Source organism: Anolis carolinensis, chromosome 5 (assembly GCF_035594765.1).
Source record: "Anolis carolinensis isolate JA03-04 chromosome 5, rAnoCar3.1.pri, whole genome shotgun sequence".
Taxonomy (NCBI): Eukaryota; Metazoa; Chordata; class Lepidosauria; order Squamata; family Dactyloidae; genus Anolis; species Anolis carolinensis.
Genome location: NC_085845.1, coordinates 65,375,351 through 65,397,930, shown reverse-complemented (window position 1 = coordinate 65,397,930; position 22,580 = coordinate 65,375,351). Strand labels below are relative to the sequence as shown.

The window sequence follows — 22,580 nt, the reverse complement described above, 5'->3', positions numbered from 1 at the left end:
GGATGACTTTATTCATTATTAAAATGAATGAGTAATAAAGGTGATTCTGTATACTCTCTTTTTCTTAATTTTTAACAAACAAAATAATTCATTTCTGTTCTGACACATGGTCTCAAATGTTAACTACCAAACAATCTAGATAATATGTCATCAGGATGAAATCAAGCAAGTGTCTCATTCTTACCATGGCCTGAGGCAAAAACTGAAACAGGACCGGTCTGTACTAGATAAGAGCTGGCTGTATAGTCCTCATCAGTGTCAGAGTCCTGAACTGGCTGGATAGCACTAGTACTTAGCAACCATCTCTGGTTGTCATGGAGATTAGGTGATGGAGGAGGGGAATGTAAATGTTCAATAACGGATTGACTAGATGAAGAGGATGGCATGGGAGGACCTAAGGAAAAAAATAAAAAAATATTTTTCAAAAAAATTTGTTATGATAAAATGAGTGACAAGTCAATTACTGCTTACTTCTTTTATCTTTGAAGCTAAAATACTCTAATAAATCATGGCCAAATAAAAGGATAACATATAGTGGCAAATATGGTGCAAATTCATAGTGCAAAGGTCTGCATTTGTTTTTCACATCCTAAACATTCTATCTATTTTCTATAATAATTCCATGTATAAAACAAAATTGGATAATTTTGATAATTAAGTTTGATGTTCACTGAGGGCTTTTAAACAGCAGGTCTATGCCTATAAATTAAAGAATTAATAGCTTTGTTCTGGCTTCAGAGGCTAAATATTTACATAACACATATGCTGTAATCCATTCTCTCACAATGTATATCAGTAAAATAGCTGACAGTGCTGAAGAATCATGTATGTGGACTAGACATTAACAATTTAAGACTTTAGACTGCAAGGAACACCTGAGAAATGGTGTCACATTTAGACGGACCTCACACTAGCAAAGGGGTTACTCTTTCAAATTAAGTATTTTGTAAGATGGCAGAAAAAATGAATTCTATAATGAAGAACACCGACTCTTTGTCCAAACTCTTTGACTGAACACTTCATTTTTGCCTAAATTCTTGTATAGTACTACCTCTACATCGGGATTAAGTTTTATTCAAAATGTGAGGAAACTAGCCTAGATTTAAGCAAAATCACTAGAAATGCATTTTTACAGCTATTACTCAGAATCAGATGAATTAAGTTTGCAGATTTCATTGTGTTAAGACAGGACTGTGGTAACAACTGTACACTGATTTAGATCCTTATAAGTAGGCTGGTGCCTCTACTTGTCTTATGCATATAGGGGTCCTTACGCAAAGCAGATATTCTCTACTTGCTCCAGGTAAGCCCTGTATACTCTTTTGAGCCTTTATCATGTATTTTCAGAGGCTAACCCAGAATAAAAAATAATGGGTATACTAAAATTATGAGCAGGTTATTTGGCCAGCCAAATAGACTATTACAATGCACTTATAAGAAAGAGGAACTCCTCTATAACTTTTCAAAAACTTAGAATTGTGAGATCCAAGTCCAAATCAACCTCAACTTTTCATCTATCAAATAGAAATAATATTGATCTATGGTGTCTTAAATGAGGGCTCAGTTGTGCAAATCTAGGTGTCCAAGTTTGTGTCTGCATGACAAAAACTTGTGATTTTAAAAGTTCCCTGCTATAACTATATTGTATGCAGCTGAGTCATGAGAAAAGCCATGTTACATGGTACAACACAAAATTGCCAGAATTCGGCCATTTTCCTTCCTTTATGTAACACAATAACTTTGTAATAAGTGACTTTTAATTGTAAATCCATTTTATATTATAGACCCCCTGCATGCTATCCAACCTGTATAACTTGGCACTGGCATTTATCTCTCTGTTGGATGCTAGAGCCTTCTGCAGTCAACCTGTGGTGACAGTTATCAGTTAATTAAAACTCTACATGCAAATAGCATTACTGAAAGGCGTTGTGGCAGAGTGCACACAAAGCACAATTATTTGTAACTGCACACGTCTTGTTATCTACAGTTTTAATACGGGGCAACCATTGTACTTAATATGAAGCTCTCCCTCTGGGAAATATGCTTAACAAATCCTCATTAGTTAAATGAAGATAGTCATAGATATTTCCATAGTTGTCACATTATAATAAAAGAAACTAACTACTAACTAACCAACTAGATACACTTGTTCCCACGTGGGATCAATGACTAATATTCCCAAGCCTATGGCCAAGAGATATGAGAATTTACTGTTGTGATTACTGCAACAATTTCTGTTTACCAACACCCTCCCTCCATTTTGGGCATTGCTGGTTGGATTTCTTGGTGTTCAGTGCTCTTTCTCATCCTCGCCATCCTCACATAAAAACGCTATGTTTTTCTTCAATCAGCCCAGTTTTGTTACTTTTTATTTATCTTCCTAGAATCAGAGTGCTATTTCAATGGAAGTTCCCTTCCTTGAGTTGTCTCAGTTGGAAAGTGGGTCTTCCTATTCCTAGGCTTTCTTGTCTCTATTGTTAGAAAGAGCACTGGGCGACGAACAAATCTCTATTGTTTCAACAGGGCATGTTGAATGGCTAGGGACATAGACAAATTATCTCAGCAACCAAGATAAAAACTACTATACATGTTTTTATTTAATTTATATCCTGCCTTTCTCCTAACATGGGACCCAGAGCTGTTATGATTGAGCCTCATGGCTCTGTTACTGGCAGACGTGGGCGTAAGACTCCTCGAGAGTCAGATACTCTCGAGGAGCGAGAAAGAAAGAGACTGCGAGATATCTTTGCAGCACCATCTGACGAAGAGTCTTTTGAGGGGTTTACGGAGAGAATGGAGGAGGGGCTGGTTAGCTCGGAGGAGGATGAGATGGATTGGACTCGGGTGAGGGAGGAATTGGGTGCCACTGGCAATGATGGGATGGAAGATGAATGGGGACCTTCAGGATTAGACCCATGGACAAGCTGGAGGGATGGGACGGGATCCACAGCTGGGGATGCTGTGGGGCGTAGTCAGAGGTGTTCCAGCTCTGATGAGGAAAGTGATGAGGAAACGCCCGGGTTAAGGAGGGCAGCTGATAGTGATGAGGATTTGTAACTGGCATAAAATGAGGCTTGGGAGCAATTGCAAATTGCGTTGGGCAAGGTAATCTGGACGAATGCTTGGGATCTGTGTGGGACGCTTTCCTGAAGACTGGTGTGTTTTCGTGTGCTGATACGTAAGTTGTTTTGGAATTTGGGGTCAGACGGCGGGAGGAATTGTGTGGGCTTTTGTTTGTGCAAACTTGTGCTTAATCTCATTAGCTTTGACCTTCCGTCGTCTTCTTGACGGACGCCATCTCCTGCTTTGGATTTCGGACTGAACTGACCACGGCTTGACTTCCCCCTACTCGGACTTGGTGAAATTACAAACGTCTGCTTCTGGCTTGAACTACGGAAAGGAACTGGGTCTACTCTACTGCTTCAATCCTCGGCTGATCTGTGTGTATTGGAAATCTTGCCTGCTGTGTGGAGGAGTGACTCAAGTTACTCAAAGCACAGTGCTGGCAGCAGAGAGGAATCTGCTGCCAATTAATTGCATTCTTTTGAACACTTTGTTCCCCGGCTTCTGTTTTGTTTATCCCCAGGCTGAAGCAAGCTGTTTTGTTTTTACCCGGATTAAACTCCGGTTTAATCCGGTTTATCTTTTGAACGTTTTTCCTTGCCCCTTTTTGCTTTTAAAGGCTAATACTGCCTGGCCCTTGTATTTTACGGGCATTTTGAGTTCTGTTATCCAATAAACTCTGTTATCTTTGATCTTGTGGCGTTCTGTCTTTGACAAGAGCACTTACAATATAAATTAGAATGAAATAAATCTATAATGCTATACAATGCAAAAGGTAAAAAAAATTGAATAAGCTGCTTAATGTAAACAACAAAATAGTAATAAAGACTGTCTGAGCAGAATCAAACAGAACAGTTAACTAACTTTTTTACAAGCAAAACGTTGTTGCTTTTAGGTGTTATAAATCCTGCAATTTTCAAATCCAATTATGTCAGTGAAACATCTCGATCTAAAGTAGTGAAACATTTAAAATTCCATTTGTCAATATTATAGACAGTTCAACTTATCAATGTTAAAACTTCTTTGCTTTCATCCACCATAAAGAGAATGTCTATTTCAAATATTGTTGTTTAAAATACAGCTGTTTTATGTACTTTAAAAGTAACATGAAATGACAAAAGCTGCTCCAAGGTAATCATGTCACCCAGGTGCTACATGAGATATAATGTAAGTTTACTGCAAGGACTACTGCCCTACAACTCCAACAGGAATGTGTAAATCTGCTTCGAGAGATGGTTGGTTCTTAAACCTAACTAATGTACGTTCAGTAGACTGATCTGACATACCATTCCCAGTGAGTGCTTTTTGAAAAGGTAGCAAGCATAGCACATTGCTGTGTGCCAAAGTGAAAGTCTGCACAGCTAGACAGAACACAGCATGAATTTCAAGTTAAACATAAGGGAATGTTTCAGGGTTTTCAGATTTATAAAATATTGTTTTCTTGGTGCTAAGACGAGTAAAATCCACAGCCATTGTTCTTTTGTGAAGCTAAATTGCCTTTAAGCAATGAAGCAGTATAAAGGAGTCTGCTCTTGCATCTTTAGAAAAGCTCCCAGTCCAGGAATCTAGGCAAGGACCCCCGGACTGTTTCCATTCTGAAAGAAGCCAACTCCATTTAAAGCTTCACTGCCTAATTATACACAGCTGCTCCTGATTAGAGCTGAAGCAGGTAAGCAGAGTTCGGGGAGATACTCTCTGAATAGAAGATCAGCTTTGTGCTTTTAAAGCGTGACTTTCCCCCTCTGATGTACTGCAATATCGTGTCCACATTCTCCCAAAAGTAGTTCTAATTTATAAACCTTTTCTTCTGGAAATGTATACCTAAACAGCCTGTAGCAATCCAGTGAACACTTGGTCCATCCTTATGTTTCACTGAAATGAATCAGTACTAAATTGTGATCATGCTTTTCAAGCATGAAGAGGCATTCTTTCCCCACTCTGAATATATCCTAGTGATGCTACAATTGACAAAAAAGGTTTTCCTACTTTAACTGATAAATAGGCCTTAATTCTGTTGGTAATCCTAACAAGAGAAGACCCATTGACTCAGTTGGATTTGCCGAATTGTTGAATTCACCATTCAACAATTAATTCAACAAGTCTAGTGTATTTAGGACTAACGGTAAGATTTGGGTCATAGTATTGCCTAAACTGCTGTCTTATTCCTTTTTATAGACATTTTCTGTTTTTGATCATGATTCATAACGAAAAAGATGAATCTTGCTTACTAAATACAACGATTGATCACTAAGGGCTCTTCCACACAGCCATATAACCCAGAATATCAAAGCAGATAATCCACAATATCTGCTTTGAACTGGGTTATCTGAGTCCACACTGCTATATGACTCAATTCAAAGCAGATAATGTGGAATTTAACCAGCTCGTGGAAGAGTCCTAATCCTAGCCCTAAAACAGATCCTGTTTCAGCATCTTTTGACATGAAACTAATTACTGTTCACATTGTTTTAGAATAAAATCTGGGAGTGTCAAGTTTTCAAGATCAATACTGCAAGTAGATTATATAATAAGTTAGTGTGCCTTAATGGCTCAGGATTTTTATGAGTACTGAGAGTGAATGGGAATGATCTGGAATAAATGATCCGAGAGTAAATATATGAGTAATTTTTAAAACAGAACTCTCAATGTTACTTTTCAACCTCAAAAGGTTCCCAAAGCAACTTATAAGTTTTACTTAAAATATTAGAACTGTGGGCCCTTCCACACATCCATATAACTCAGAATATCAAGGCAGAATAACCTACAATACCTGCACTGAACTGGGTTATTTGAGTTCACACTGCCACATATCCCAGTTCAAAGCAAATAATGTGGGATTTTATTCAGCTGTGTGGAAGGGGACTCTGTCATAACAATGAGAGCAAGAACAAATGCATTTTTTTAAAAAAAGAGAGAAGAATTAATGACATTTAAAATAATCCAAAAGTGATGTAAAACAAAAATAAATTCAACAATTTGCTTCAAACTAACCAAATATGAAGTGAGTCTAGTATTGCTAGGAAGAGGATTCCAAAATCAAGTTGCCACCATAAAATAGCTGCAGAGCACACCTGTCCTGTTTGGCACAAGTCTGCCCATGCGAAGCAGGTGGACATAGCACTGAACGAAACATGTAGAATAATCACAGGATGCCTTAAACCTATACCTGTTGATAAACTCTATAAGCTAGCTGGCACTGCCCCCCCCCCCCCCGATGTGCGACGGGAAGTTGCTGCTAACTGTGAGAGAAATAAGGTCGAACATTGTGAAAGCCACCCACTGCATGACTATAAGCCCCCTCCCAGTAGACTTAAATCAAGGAAAAGCTTCATGAGAACCACCACTCTTGATGTTCCCCCAGAAACAGCAAGGGTGTCCCTCTGGGCAGCTAAACCAGGCAATCCCAACTGGATGGCCCCCCCATGAGGGTCTTCCTCCAGGGGCAAACCAAGAATGGGCAATTTGGAAGTCCCTAAACAGACTGAAAAGCGGAGTGGGCAGCAAAAAAGACAACCTGGTAAGATGGCACTACCTGGAGGAATCTTCCACCTTGTGTGACTGTGGAGCTGAACAAAAAACTCCTCATATGTATGCTTGCCCACAATGCCCTGCCTCATGCACGGAGGAGGAGTTGTTTAAAGCTATGGAAAATGCGATTGCTGTTGCCCGCTTTTGGTCCAAAACTATTTAGCTGTTTGTGATTCCTTTATTTTGTCGCTTTTAAACTTATTTATTATGTAATGCTTTTGACACAAAATTTAAAAAAGCTGTTGTTTCATTTCTTCACCAATAAGCATTTCTGGTGGAAATCTTTAAATTATGGGTATATTCCTATGGCAAAGGCAGCTTTTCCTATATATAGTATCAAAACACATTGCAGGTAAGAAGCAGCACCAGTCAAAAAAAACACCAGAGCACTTAGGGCCTTCCACACAGCCCTAAATCCCAGAATATCAGGGCAGAAAATCCCACAATATTTGCTTTGAACTGGGTTATCTGAGTGCACACTCAGATCTGCCTTGATATTCTGGGATATAGGGCTGTGTGGAAGGGCCTTTAGTGTAAGATCAATGTACTAAATGCTCAAACAAAAGCATGCAAGAAGAAATACAGCAGCTGCATGTTGCTTTAGCTTCCAAAGGGTATGTAGGGGCAGCCTCGTGTACTGTGCATTCAACAGTCTAAACAGAAAGTGATGAACGCACAGATTATTGTGGGCAAATCCACTTCTTGCATGAAGGAATGCAATTGGAAAACTGACTGAAATTGGCTAAAAATCCTTATAACCACAGCATCTACTCGATCGTCTTACCTAGAATGAATGTTCCTTGAATTGTGGATTAGCTTGCCTACTGACCATTTGTATCCTCTTTTGTGCAGAATTAGCTACTAATATATCATTGCACTCAGACAAACAGGATATTTAACTGTAAGTTGCAAACTATGTGTAAAATCATACATGGAAGGAATGGTCCCAAACCATAAATATAAAACACTTATACGCTGTTCATTTCAGTGAATGGATTGTCATAGGCAACACTGCTAGCAATATCGTATCCATGTATAAACGAAGAGTATTTGTGAGAAAATTCAGTTAGTAAAATGAATGAGATGAAAGTTAAAATATTGATATTTACAATTATAGCAAGACTACTGTACATTTCCTTCTGTAACATGGCTTTGACCATACATAAGTGGTCAAACATTTGCAGAAAATATAATACAGGTATTAATATCACATTAAAACTCTTCCCTTCATTCCTTTCCATGGTATGTGAAAGAATCACATAGATTATTCTTGATCAGGTCACATCACAAGCTATTGCTCAATGACTGATTTTCCAACCCTTGTTTCCCACCCTCTACAAAAATATCTTGAATTGTGTTTTAGTGTTATTGGTAAAGACACAAGATTAGATTTTCCCATGCAGTGGAAATTTCAAGTGGGTCACACGTACAAACTGCTTTACAGAATTATTCTTAGGATTTTGTTTCCTAAAAAAGAAAGCTTCAACTATGCAATTCTATATGCCTTTAAAAAGTAACTGATCATTGGGTTGTTGTATGTCTTTTGGGCTGTGTGGCCATGTTCCAGAAGCATTCTCTCCTGACGTTTTGCCCACATCTATGGCAGGCATCCTCAGAGGTTGTGAGGTATGGAGAAAACTAAGCAAAGAGGTGAATATATATCTGTGGAAAGTCTAGGGTGAGAGAGGTCAGTGTGAATGTTGTGTAGTTAATCACTTTAATTAGCATTGAAAAGCTTATCTGCTGTCTTCTTCCTGCCTCTGGGGCATCCTTTGTTTAGAGTCGTTAACTGCCCTTGGTTGATTCATGTCTGGAAATCCTCTGTTTTCAGAGTATTGCTTTTTATTTACTGTTCTGATTTTTGAGTTTTTTAATACTGGTAGCCAGATTTTGTTCATTTTCATGGTTTCTTCCTTTCTGTTGAAGTTGTCCACATGCTTGTGGATTTCAATGGCTTCTCTGTGTAGTCTGACATGATAGTTGTTAGAATGGTCCAGCATTTTTGTGTTCTCAAATAGTATTCTGTGTCCAGGCTGGTTCATCAAATGCTCTGCTATGGCTGATTTCTCTGGTTGAATTAGTCTGCAGTGCCTTTCATGTTCTTTGACTCTTGTTTGGGCGCTGCGTTTGGTGGTCCCTATGTAGACTTGTCCACAGCTGCATGGTATCCGGTAGACTCCTGCAGAAGAGAGAGGATCCCTCTTGTCCTTCGCTGACCATAGCATTTGTTGGATTTTCTTCGTGGGTCTGTAGATAGTTTGTAGGTTGTGCTTCTTCATCAGCTTCCCTATGCGGTCAGTAGTTCCCTTGATGTATGGTAAGAACACCTTTCCTCTGGGTGGATCTTTGTCTTGACTCTCATGGCTTGTTCTTGGCCTTGCAGCTCTTCTGATGTCTGTGGTGGAGTATCCATTGGCCTGTAGAGCCCAGTTTAGGTGGTTGAGTTCACCTTGGAGGAGGTGAGGTTCGCAGATTCTTTGTGCATGGTCTGTCAGGGCTTTGATTGTGCTCCTTTTTTGACTTGGGTGATGGTTGGAGTTTTTATGAAGGTATCTATCTGTGTGTGTAGGTTTTCTGTAAACTGTGTGGCCCAATTGTTGATTGGGTTTGCGGATGACCAGAACATCTAGAAACTGCAGTTTTCCTTCCTTTTCTTTTTCCATGGTGAATTGGATGTTTGGGTGGATGCTGTTAAGTTAGTTGTTAGCTAGTTGTTAGTTGCTGTTAGTTTTCTCCATACCTCACAACCTCTGAGGATGCCTGCCATAGATGTGGGCGAAACGTCAGGAGAGAATGCTTCTGGAACATGGCCACACAGCCCAAAAGACATACAACAACCCTGTGATCCCGGCCATGAAAGCCTTCGACAACACTAACTGATCATTCTAAATCACTCTCAATTTAATTCTTAATACAAATTATTGTAAAATCAATGTAAGTTCTTTTCACAACTTGTATCTAAGTTTATGTTATATAAATTCATGTTTAATGTCTTTAGGTTAGATGTTATATTATGTGATAGGTTATGTTATTTAATTTTGGGTTATAAGTTTGTCTCAGATGTTGATTTCTGTTGGTTTATGTTGGCTTATTTTGGGAACTGGTTGGTTTGTTATTTGTATTTGTTTTGATGACTCTATTATGGCACTGAATGTTTGCATTTTTTGTTGGAATCCGCCCTAAGACCCCACAGGGAGATAAGATGGAATACAAATAAAGTTTATTATTTATTTATTATTATTTTCACAACTTGTATCTGACTTATCTATGCATCCGAACTACTTTGTACCCACATTTCACAGAGATGAAAGGAAACCCTGCACCTTTCCAGCTTTCCCCTTACCTTATCACACAGGGGGAAGCCTCTTTAAGCTGGCTCTACCCATCTTTCCCAATGGAAAGATGGGAAGCCTCCCGTTGTGTGCCATCACCAGTTTTGCCATAGAGCCACCATGGAAGTACTTTTCCGGGGTGTGATGGGCGCCAGCAGGCTCCATGGCAAAAGTGCAAAAAAAACCCCATCACCGCAATCGAATTTCTGTCAGTATGAAGAGGTCCCTGAAGAGATGTGTCTTTCTCCAAAACTATAAACCCTAAAGCTAGCTATTCACATATTCAGCTTTTTATATTTATTTATTTTGTGTCAAAAGCATTGCATAATAAATAACTTTAAAAGTGATGAAATAAAGGAAATCACAAGCAGCTAAATAGTTTTAGACCAAAAGCGGGCAACAGCGACCGCATTGTCCGTAGCTTAAAACAACTCCTCCTCCGTACATGAGGCAGGACAGTGTGGGCAAGCATACATATGTGGAGTTGTTTGTTCTGCTCCACAGTCACACAAGGTGGAGGATTCCTCCAGGTAGTGCCACCTTGCCAAGTTGTCTTTTGATCTGCCCACTCCGCTTCTGAGTCTGTTTAGGGACTTCCAAGTTGTCCATTCTTGGTTTGCCCCTGGAGGAAGACCCTCATGTTAGAAGCTGAATTATGTAATATGTGAAATTAATTGAATCTGTACGCCCAAAACATTGTACATGTTATCCAGAAACTAAGTAAAAGACAGAATTAAAAGGAAGTTGTCCACATTCTCTTATTCCGGTGTGGCTAGTAACTGGGTAAAATGTCTTAGTTATATCATTGTATCTGCAATCTCCAAAAAGTAAAATTCTGCCATTTGTTCTTGCGAACCATGAACTGTTTTGGAATACAGTATGTAATATTCTGTCATTGAATGATGTGCTGTAATTTATCTTATAAACTATGCATCTTGAATGGAAAATATAAATAATTTTTTCCTCTACAATGTTTCTATGTGTACATTTTCTACAAAGTCTGGGGAACGTACAGTGTCCAGTATTTATACACCTCCTTCATTCAAGCCACATATCTAATAGTTTCACGTTTTAATATTTTTAGTTTAGCAGGGCATTGTACTGAAAATGGTGGCTATAGTGAAAAAGCATTATTAATTTTCCAATCCAGTAGATAGATATGACATCACTTATATCTTATAAATTTCACCTTAAAATGGAAAATACATGTAAATCATAAACAATTTTAATTAACCTAAGTAACTACAGCGCTGAATGAGATTTGGGTACAAAACTCTTAGTAAATTCAGTGGGGCTTAGTTTTGAGTACACATGTATAGAACTTCATCATAAGTGATATAAACATTCAAATAAGCATACTTAAATTACCTGAAGCAAAGGATTAATAGTGTCTGGCACAACCAGACATAGTATTAAATTTACCATTCCATTGGTAACCTTAACGTTATTTTCCAGTGTCTCAACATTATCCTCATTCATATCAACCATTTTTTACAAGAGCTTTCTGTACTTGCTATAATTTAGATGGTATTTTTAGAATTAGAAAATTAACACACACACGCACACATCTTAAATGTTGCTTCATACAGTATTCACACAACTAAAATGACATGTTTTAGCAATTGATGGTCTCATTAGAACAAGTCTGTAATTTATTTCACTGCTGGAACAGAATTTATCAGCTTTGCCCATGTAGAGAAAATGTTCCTAATCACAGAACAAATGAAGCACCACAGGCAAGACTCTGGAAAGCTTAAACTTAAAACAAGAAAAAACAAAACAAAAATTGATGTTACTGATTCAGTTAAAAACTGGACTGAAAGATTCAGGATGAGATAATAATTCAAATCTGCTACCATGAAACGAGTGACAGCATAAGGCAGTGATTGAATATTGTTCAGCATAGTAAATATAGATGCTTGAATCACATCAGCCATTACCATAAAAATCCTGTTCCAGTTAATGTCCTATGAAGGTTTAAACAATGCTAATCTGTTAAACATGTCACGTTAAAAATTAACAATCTTATTTTTAAAAATCCAAGTCAGAATGGATTAAAGAAGTTGTACAATGACCCCAATTCAAAGAGAGAGAAAAAGACACTATATATGTAATGTATAAAAATGTGTAATTTAAGATGTCACTAACAAAAAAGATACATATGTATAGATCTGAAACTGAGGTAACTATGTAATTCATAGAGAGTGTGAGACAAGATAAGCACATATCATGTCACAAAGTACTTTTCATCTCAGATCAAGACTGGAAAGAAGCTGATCAATTCGTTATTCCAAGAAGCTTTGTGTTATTAATAGAAGGGTGTGATTAAAGTTCATAGCAACCAGTACAAAAAGCAAACAGGAAACCAAACTCACTAACAAAACAGGAAATTAGTATCTTCAGGTTTTGCCAAATTGACAAATAAAACAAACAATATATGCCCTATAAGCATGATCTAAAAATGGAAAACACAGAGAACATTTAGACCAAAACCAATTTTATCTAACAGGAAGGGGCGAGAGGGGAGAAATGTTCCCAGGGTAGAAGACACTGTTATTTGTATACATCTAAGACTGAGGGTAACTATGCTTTCACAAAAGAGCTTCCAAATACTTCATCGATATTGTGGGATGAAAGAAATGCCAACTAGGCCATCCAAATCTATCAACAGGCAGAGGTTATCCATCTGTTTGAAGGAGCATGAAAGCAGAATCCCATCTGAATGCTCTGCAAATTCAGCAGCAACTCCTTTTAATCTAAATAGTTGAAGCAGGCATAGAAAAACCATTTAAGCTTGCAAAATTCCAGGGGAGAAAGTTCAAATGTTGTAATTTAAGATGCAGCTCACAAGAAAGGTTACAGTGTAAAAGAAGAAAACAATGTGCACAAAAATCAGCTAAGACAAGCGAAACAAACTACAATAATAAATTATTTAAAAAGGAAAGGAGGAGGGTGTCAGAGACAGAGCCCCAGCTCTTCCAAATACGAAAATTTACCAGTTTTCTAGTAATTATGCTTCAAGTCTACATCTTTATATATATGGTGTATGGGACCCTGGAATTTCTCCAAGTTCTCTGATACACCTTATACCCATTCAACCTATAACTCATCTCACATTCACCTCTAAATATGGTGAATGTATATGCTTAATGGATGTACAAAAGAGTAACTGGATTTTTACGAATTAATTCAGCAAGGCCTTAACAAATAATAATAATTATTAATATTTATGAGGAGGAGGAGGAGGAGGAGGAGGAGGAGGAGGAGGAGGAGGAGGAGGAGGCGACGACGACCATGGAAAACAAAGAAGCAAGAATACTCGGATTTTAGAATCCAAACAGATAAACACCTGCCATATGACATACAAGATATAATGGCTGTGGAAAAGAAACATGTTTATATTATAGACACTGTAGTATTGAAATTGAAATTGGACAACTATGGCAAAAGAGTACAACAATGGTACCAATAATGGTTGGTGCTCTTGAAGGCATTCCAAGAAACCTTGAAAAGAACCTGAAAAGCTTTAATTTGGACAGAACATCAATCTACATGCTGCAGAAGGCAGCATTTCTTGGAACTGCGCACATTATGCGAAAATACCTCATAAGTCCTTGGAAAGAGCCTGATATTCAGAGATGAATCCCAGACACTTGGACCTACCGTTATATGCATGTGTGTTGTGTTGTTATGTATAAATAAATCTATACTACTACTACTACTACTACTACTACTACTAATAATAATAATAATGCAGCTTTTCAGAAGCTGCAGGTTTCTTTAATAGGTCATGCAAAGTAAGACCACTTTGTAGGGAGAAGTAAAACTCTTTTTATCTTTGTTACCATATGGTGGTCTTTTCCTCCCTTTTTACAGAAAAAGTGTCAGCATTTTTCAGGTAGACTAGAAAGGTTATTTAAAGATTTAAAAAACCAGGAAAATGATCCACTCCTGAGGGTGTATATTCAGCCATAATCCAGTTGAAAAACACAGTCTATAGGAGTGACATTTAGTTCATCAAGTAGTCCTCAGTGAATGTCAGCTGTGATGAAGGACAGCTTCAAACAGCTGAGGGAATATGATCTGTCTTTGCTTTTAGCTTTCATTTCCACGTCTCTAGGAAACAATTAAACCATTACCTGTGTGTACCTGTGACTCCATTTCATTTTCGTAGACCCTTGAACCTTGGTTTGCATGGGATCTGAGTGGATTAGAACTCTGGAACATAACATTGGTTATCTTCTTTAAAGTGGAGCAGAAGAACTGAAGATCCAACAGATACCAGGAGAGCAGATCTAAGTTGCGGGAGATTGAGTATTGTGGACACTACCTTTAAATTAATGTGTCCTCTGCACACACTAGACTTTTTTGTTAGTTGCTTAGGACAATGAAAATGATTGAATCCTGGGATTCTCTGTTGATGCATGCTATTCTATTTTAACAACAAAACATGAAAATTCATTAGCATGTAGGCCATTGACAAAGCAAAGAGGTGAAAGACATTGCCTTTGAGATTATCAGGATCTAATATTTAAGAATTCTTGTCACCTAAAATATTTCAGTTGTAGTACTGTATGCTTAATTTTAGTGTAAGTTGATATAATTTATTGATTCCTTATCCTCCACATTAAGGAATAAACATTCAATAATATTTCTACTTAAGTATCTATTTATTTCAAAAGGTTTGACAAAGAATCATATTTTGTTAATTGTATTTTTTTTTACCAAATAACAAAAAAAATCTGTTCTATCAGTGTATGTAGCTCATATCACACCATAGAAGGTATCAGCAAACTTGAAGAAGACACAAAGCTGGCAAATGAATATGGAAAAATGCTGGAATAGGGTCAAACATGTTTGGATGTTGATCAGGACTAAGCATGCTGATTGTGGAGGGCAATGGTGACAAAACAGAAACTTTGGTTCATTCAACTGAAATTATTCTAGAGTTCATCTGCTGGGATTTATATCTCTCACTTTCAAAATTGTATATAGAGTTTAACATTTAGAAAACAACTGATGCCATACATGAAGAATTCCGCTTACCTTTTGACCAAAGTTGTGAACTAAATTATAGAGTCATTGTGACATTTGAGGGGAGGGGGAGGGAAGGGAAATAAAAAGAATTTTGGGGCTGGAGATGCTGCATTTTAACTCAATTTTGAAACAAGCTCCCTGGATGACCTGACTCCTGCCATCCTCAGCCTCACCTAAATCATAGGTTTGCTGTGAAAATAAAACGGATAGAGTTGAAACTCTATGTTCATTGCTCCAAGCTTTCTGGAGGAAGGGCAATATATAAAAATAAACATTTTTAAAAATTCTTCAGTATAGGTAAAATCATGCAAATAACCAGTCCTAGGCCCTTCTACAGAAGCATTTTGAAGACGACTTAAGGCTTCAAACTGCATTATAGTATACAATGCATTAAAGTAAGTCACAGAAAAGTCTGAGTTAATCCCAAAAACATGTTACAGCAGATGCTAATGTATCCCAAATCCAGGGCGAAATTGGCAATGCAAAATGTGGTGCGCATTGTATACACCTGCCTCTACTAAAGTGTGGTAAAGAATTCTGAAGAGATTGCTGGAAAATGCCCCAAGGGAATGGCTGGGCAGCAGGGGGCTAATCAACCTCTTAGGAAGGGCAATTGATTACCTCACTCTTAACTATCAGTTCCCTACTTTTTTTCCTGCACTATTAGCCTCTGGTGCACTGATGCGCACATAAGAAGGGAAAAAACCCTGGCATACCAGTTTGAAGTCACATTCCATGTTCAATGTAATCACTGTCCTGGCATCAAACCGGTTCCAGGCATGGCAGTCTGATCCATGAAACTGGTTCCTTCCAAAACAGGTCCTAGTTGCATTAAAGTGTCAGTATAGAAGTGCCCCTAGTCTCAGCCTCAAAAACATACAGCTCAATGTTGTGTAACAGAATGCCATAATGTGTCACTCTTGTAACAACCAGAAGTTCACCGAACACAATTTTTTTTTACTTTTCTTTTACTACAAGATGGACCGCTTTTCAGAAAAACCTTATTAATCTAATCAATGGTAGGAAGAAAATAGAGAATATTTATAAGCCAGTTATTTTAATGTTGTTAGTAAAATATAAAAAATTGAAAACACAGTATTTTCCTTGCTTCCTTTAATTTTGCTTTTTACTGCTTTAATAAGTGAACACCTCTCCTCTTGTCACCTGCTGAGTCTTTCATTTCACAGCTGGAAAAAGTATAGCATGAAAATGTGTCAGTAAACTGGATATGGAAGCAATCAAAGTATTCAAAAATCTATTGAAAAATAAACTTTCAAACTGAGACATGGCCTTAATTTCATTGTGTTGATTTCACCTCTTTTAAGGCCCTGAAAACTTTTCAGTTTTTAATGATGAATTGTTTCATGAACTGAGTTCACCCTAGGGATCTATTAATATGTAGTGAAATATTTGAACACAATTTTTTGCAAAAGCCACTTTATTTCTTCCACATTTTTGTGCTACAACTTGGAATTGAAATGGATTTATTTGGCACACTTACTGCACACAAGATACTATACTATGTGAAGGTGGATTTTTTTATTATGTCACAAAAGTTAAGAAAAAAGATATCAGCAACTAAGGCTGGCTGTAACTTCCATAAGGGTATAATCATATAGAGAAGGTTGCTTACCTGTAACCATGTTTCTCCGGCTACAATCCAAATTTCACATATCAACAAAAACCACGTTGGCAACCACCGTTTATACCATCCTATCACAGATCAGATAGGCCACAAGGTGGACACTTTAACAAATTTAGAAGGCCATTACATTCAAGATATCAAACACAAAGGAGGCAGCCCTATCAGCCTAGAGGCCAATTTCCTGGTAAAACAAGGAATCAAGGTGGGCCTAAACATCGACTTTAGCATAACGTCGAAGATAGAGACATTAGTTAATACTTCTTTGTCTTGCCCGTTGGCAAATGATGAACGTTCATCAACAAGAATTTTGGGAGTTGTTTTGAGTTCACCAATTTTTGGTTTTAGGCTAGTACCCTTTATTTCAGCATGGCGTGACATCACGTCTGATGAATGGGTGTTAAAAATTATAAAGTTTGGTTGTTTTATTGAGTTCATCCAGTATCCACCAGTAGGGGATATCCGGGTTACACCTTCATCTACTCCGTTATGGGAGGAAATACAAATACTTTTGGGTAAAGGTGCCATTCAACACCTTGACCAAGAGTCACTATCCAAATGTTTTTTCTCACATTACTTTTTGGTACCCAAGCGGGGAGGAGGCCGTAGGCCAATTTTGGATTTGAGAGAAGTAAATACATTTATCAATTCATGAAAGTTTAGAATGGTTACTTTGTCAATGATTCTGTCCTTATTAAATAAAGGAGTTTGGTTTGCTACTATTTATCTGAAAGTTGCATACTTCCATATTTCTACATCGAGACCACTGCAGGTTCCTGTCTTTTATAATAGGAGATAAGGCCTTCTGCTTTAATGTCCTCCCCTTTGGCTACAGCCCAAAGGGTTTTCACGAAGTGTATGGCTGCCGTTGCAGCTGCCCTCCGATTATGGGGCATCACGATATACCCCTATATTGAAGTCTGGTTAATAGTATCTTATTCCCATTCTCAAATACTTGTTAACACTGACACCACATTATCTCTTCTCCAGTCTTTAGGTCTGATTGAGAACCTAGAAAAGTCACAACTGCAACCTACTCAATCTATCCAGTTTATTGGAGCCATAGTAGACTGTGTCGCAGAAGGCATTCCTCCCAGAGGAATTATTCCTAACACTGAAGACTACTATACAGGAGGCAGCACAGCAACAGCATATACAGTAGAGTCTCACTTATCCAAGCTAAACGGGTCGACAGAAGCTTGGATAAGCGAATATCTTGGATAATAAGGAGGGATTAAGGAAAAGCCTATAAAACATCAAATTAGGTTATGATTTTACAAGTTAAGCACCAAAACATCATGTTATACAACAAATTTGACAGAAAAAGTAGTTCAATACGCAGTAATGTTATGTTGTAATAATTGTATTTACGAATTTAGCACCAAAATATCACGATATATTGAAAACATTGACTACAAAAATGGCTTGGATTATCCAGAGGCTTGGATAAGCGAGGCTTGGATAAGTGAGACTCTACAGTAGCTGCCAAACGAGTTCAAATAATCCTAGGATACATGGCTTCAACAACGAGTGTCACACTTCATGCCCACTTACATATGCAGGTACTACAAACATGGTTCTTGAGTGTTTGCAACCCTTTACTATACAGCCCCAACGTGCTGTTACCTTTTCCAGTACAGCTCCGTGGTCCACAACAATGTATGTGCTGGTCTTCCTTTCAGACCACCACACCCAACCATATCTTTAACAACAGACTCTGCTTTACGGGGTTGGGGTGCCCACACAGGAGATCTGACAATACATGGCGTTTGGTCGAGGGAAGAGTCAAACAATCACATAAACTACTTAGAACTTCTCACAGTCGAAAAGGCATTAAAGGCGTTTGAACCGGCAATCACGGGTCACGTCGTTCAGATCATAACAGACAACACGACTAAAAAGTGGTACCTAAACAAACAAGGAGGAACACGCTCGAGTCAACTTCTGCAGCTGACATTGTGCTTGTGGAATTGGTGCATCGAAAATAATGTGGACCTGATGGAAATACATCTGCTGGGAGAAGAGAATGTTCTGGCGGACTAGCTCAGCAGAATACCTTTTGCAAATCAAGAATGATCACTTCACAAGGATGTGACAAAAATGCTATTCAAACGCTGGGGAGTCCCAGACATAGATCTGTTTGCAACACAGGAGAACTCCAAGTGCCCTCTGTACTGTGCTCACCAACCTGCCAATCGGAGACGGGGCTATCTGGGGGATGCCTTCCTACAGTCGTGGAGTGGAGAGCTCCTGTATGCCTTTCCGCCAATACCAGTCCTCACGAGAGTAATATCCGAACTGCAAAGGGACAGGGCAGACTGCATACTAATAGCCCCATGGTGGCCTCGTCAGCCATGGTTCTCAAACCTTTTAAAACTGTCCAAGGGGGCATCAAAAAAAAAAATCTTACACATATAAGTGGAAACGTTTTACATTGTACGCAGAACAAAGAGGAATACAGCCAGAGTTAGCACCATCTGCCGTAGTACTGGACTTCCGGGGTTCGCTCGCGGATGCTGGGTTGTCCTACTCATCGTTAAAGTGTTATCTTGCGGCAATTTCTTGGTATAGAAGAAAAGGTGGTCTTCCATCCTGTTTTGCAGACCCTTTAATATCTCTCTTTCTCCGGGGTTTCAGAAACCTAAGACCGTCAGTTGCACCTGTGGTTCCATCTTGGAGTTTAGAACTAGTACTTTCATCCTTGATGAGGCCTCTGTATGAACCATCTGCCACAACGGAATTGAATTACCTTTCCTGGAAAACTGCATTCCTGGTTGCAATAACATCCACAAGAAGAGAGAGCTAATTGCATGCACTTCACTCAGACTCTCCTTACATTCAATTTCATAAAGACAAAGTAGTCCTACTTACCAATGTTGCATTTCTTCCTAAAGTGGCTTCTAGGTTTCATATCTCACAAGAAATAGTTTTTCTAGCCTTCTTCCAAGAACCAGCAACATCATTAGAGAAAAATCTGCACATGGTGGACATCCACAGAGCTCTATTCTTTTACCTTAGTAGAACTTCAGAGTTTCGTAAATCACAAAGACTTTTCCTAAAGTATCGCAAGGATACAAGTGATAACCCAGTATCAACTCAACAGTTATTCTCTTGGATTGCTGCTACAATACGTCATGCTTATAAGTCGACAGGTCAAGATCTACCCGAACATGTGAGGGGACATTCTACAAGATCTGTTTCAACCTCAACAGCTTTCCTAAAGGGCATCCCCCTGGATGCGGTTTACCGTACGGCTGCATGGTCGACCCCATCTATGTTCGTCAGGCACTAAAAGATTGATGCATCGTCCAGGAAAGAGGCTGAGTTTGGGAGAGCAATACTATTTTCATTGGTGGCATGACGCCCACCAGCCAAGGTTAGTAGCTTGCTAATCTACCATATGTGCGTATTTCACAGTTGACCATGATGGAGAAAGAGAAGGTTGCTTACCTGTAACCATGTTTCTCCGAGTGGTCACCTGTGAAATTCGCACATCCTCCCCGCTGTTGTCATGCCTCTTACCTTACTGCTGTCGCGGTAGGGAACTGAAGCGGCAACCCCTCGCATGGGCTATATATAGATGGTAAGGGGAAGTGGGCGGGGCTTCTGCCAGAGACGTTCTGAAAAGCTCTAGAAGATTCCGTAAGCTGTCAGAATAGCTGAGAGATACCATATGTGCGAATTTCACAGGTGACCACGATGGAGAAAATCCAGTTACAGAATATAGATTGCTTTGAACTCGATTATATGAGTCTATACTGCTATACAATCCAGTTCAATGCAGTTAATCTGCATTCAGAAACTATTATATGGCAATGTAGGGTCTAAGTCTAAATATTGGGATTTTGAGGATTCTAGATTCGATCAAGCACTGAGGAAGAAGTCAGGATATGTTATGTAACAAGCCAAGATTCCTTCTTCAATGTAATCAAATGACAGAGCAAGAGAGAGAAAAGTACTAACTGTTGTTCCTTTAGACCAGGGGTCCCTAAACTAAGGCCCATGAGCCATATGCAGTCTTCCAAGGTCGTTTACCTAACCCCCACCCTCAACTTTATACTTTGCTGCTGCTGCTGCTCAGTCGTTTAGTCATCTCCGACTCTTCGTGACCTCATGGACCAGTCCACTCCAGAGCTCCCTGTCGGCCGTCACCGGCTCCAGTTCCTTCAAGGTCAAGCCAGTCACTTCAAGGATACCGTCCATCCATCTTGCCCTTGGTCAGCCTCTCTTCCTTTTCCCTTCCATTTTCCCCAGCATCGTGATCTTTTTCAAGCTTTCCTGTCTCCTCATGATGTGGCCAAAATATTTCAGCTTTGCCTCTAATATCCTTCCCTTCAGTGAGCAGCCAGGCATTATTTCCTGGAGGATGGACTGGTTGGATCTTCTTGCGGTCCAAGGCACTCTCAGGATTTTCCTCCAGCACCAGAGTTCAAAAGCATCTATCTTCCTTCGCTCAGCCTTCCTTATGGTCCAGCTCTCACATCCATAGGTTACTATGGGGAATACCATTGCTTTGACTATGCGGACCTTCGTTGCCAGTGTGATGTCTCTGCTCTTCACTATTCTGTCAGGGTTGGCTATTGCTCTCCTCCCAAGAAGTAAACGTCTTCTGATTTCCTGGCTGCAATCTGCATCTGCAGTGATCTTCGCACCTAGAAATATAAAGTCTGTCACTGCCTCCACGTTTTCTCCTTCTATTTAGGGTCACCCAAAGTCTGAAACAACTTGAATGCACACAACAGCAATTCTAATTAACTTGACTATCACATCAAATAAAGTTTCTAAGAATGTTTTTGGGGGTTTGGGAAGTGAGTTGTCTATGTACCCTTTAGGAGTGTTTGTATGTCATTTTTTCTTTAAAATGATGTTGACTTTAAAAAAAAACTGTAAGGGGATTACAGGAGCTTTGGGGGACTGGAGTGGAACCTATGGATTAGAGTTTCCCTACCCATGTTGCAGTTGTTACATAACTTTTGGCTGGATAACTTTGCTTCTGCCATCCGCTAGGATCATAAGAACTGCAAAAAAGCCCACCAAATAAAAGAAAACACCTTCCTAACCCAGAATATCTGAAAATCCACTTTTGGCTGAACATACAACACAGTGCAACCTCTTTAGACAGTGGTTTACTAATGTTGATTATCACCCAGGAAAGACACCCCCTCCATTTTTATCCCAGAAAAAGCATGGCCCAGAGAATCTGAATGTGTTGACAAGAGCAAATATAGTATTGGTGGTATGTGTGTGCCATACTTTGCCTATACATGGCCTCTCTGTGCTCTATTCAATTTTAACCTTAATGCTTTCCTGAGATTTTGCTTCCACCTTATGCCCATCTTAATGAGGAGGACCCAATTCTGATGCTTTCTTCCTTCGGGCGACCTTTAAAAATGTGATGAGCAGCTTCTTGATGGAAATGATGGCAGTTGGTTAGTTGAACTAGATGTGACAAGACCTTCCTTTGGGTTGTTTTCACACAAAATCTCACATAAATTTAAGATTATGAGAGTAGCTCCAGCTGCTGGTCAGGAGATGTAGCAAGCACTCTTCTCATATTTAATCACTAGGGAGGCAAGCCATCAAACTGTAACACACTTTGCACACAACATACTGTACTGTACTGTATATGATTTCAACAGTATCAAACAGCTGCTTTAGAGAAGATAAGAGGGAGGTATAACAGCAGAGTACACTCATCTAAAGGTTCTACTAAACTAATTTGACACACTTCCAAGTCAATGTGTTTAGAAGGGGGGACAGATTTTCATGTACTTCAAGTTCTCCCACAGAAATGACAAGCCAACAGATGGTAAGTATCTGTTTGTTGCCACATATCTGGATTGTAGTTGAGCCAAGAATCAACAGGTGAAAAGGACTCACTGCATTCCACTATGTTGTCAGAGAGCTTGCATATCCCATTTGTCATCCTAGTGATATCTCTTCGTTGCTTCTCACAATGGAATAGCTTTCTTGCTTGG

At 38.9% G+C, this 22,580-nt stretch overlaps 1 protein-coding gene across 25 annotated transcripts in view; it reads right to left on the bottom strand.

Moving 5' to 3' along the window:
* tenm3 (teneurin transmembrane protein 3) overlaps window positions 1-22,580 on the bottom strand; it is a 1,793,546-nt gene that overhangs the window by 272,738 nt on the left and 1,498,228 nt on the right. For 19 of the 25 annotated variants that reach the window (XM_062982692.1, XM_062982693.1, XM_062982691.1 and 16 more), the window contains one exon: window positions 185-394. The exons of the other annotated variants lie outside the window; for them this stretch is intronic. In XM_062982692.1, the coding sequence (XP_062838762.1) occupies window positions 185-394 (210 nt within the window). The remainder of the gene's footprint in view (window positions 1-184; window positions 395-22,580) is intronic. 25 annotated transcript variants of the gene reach the window in all.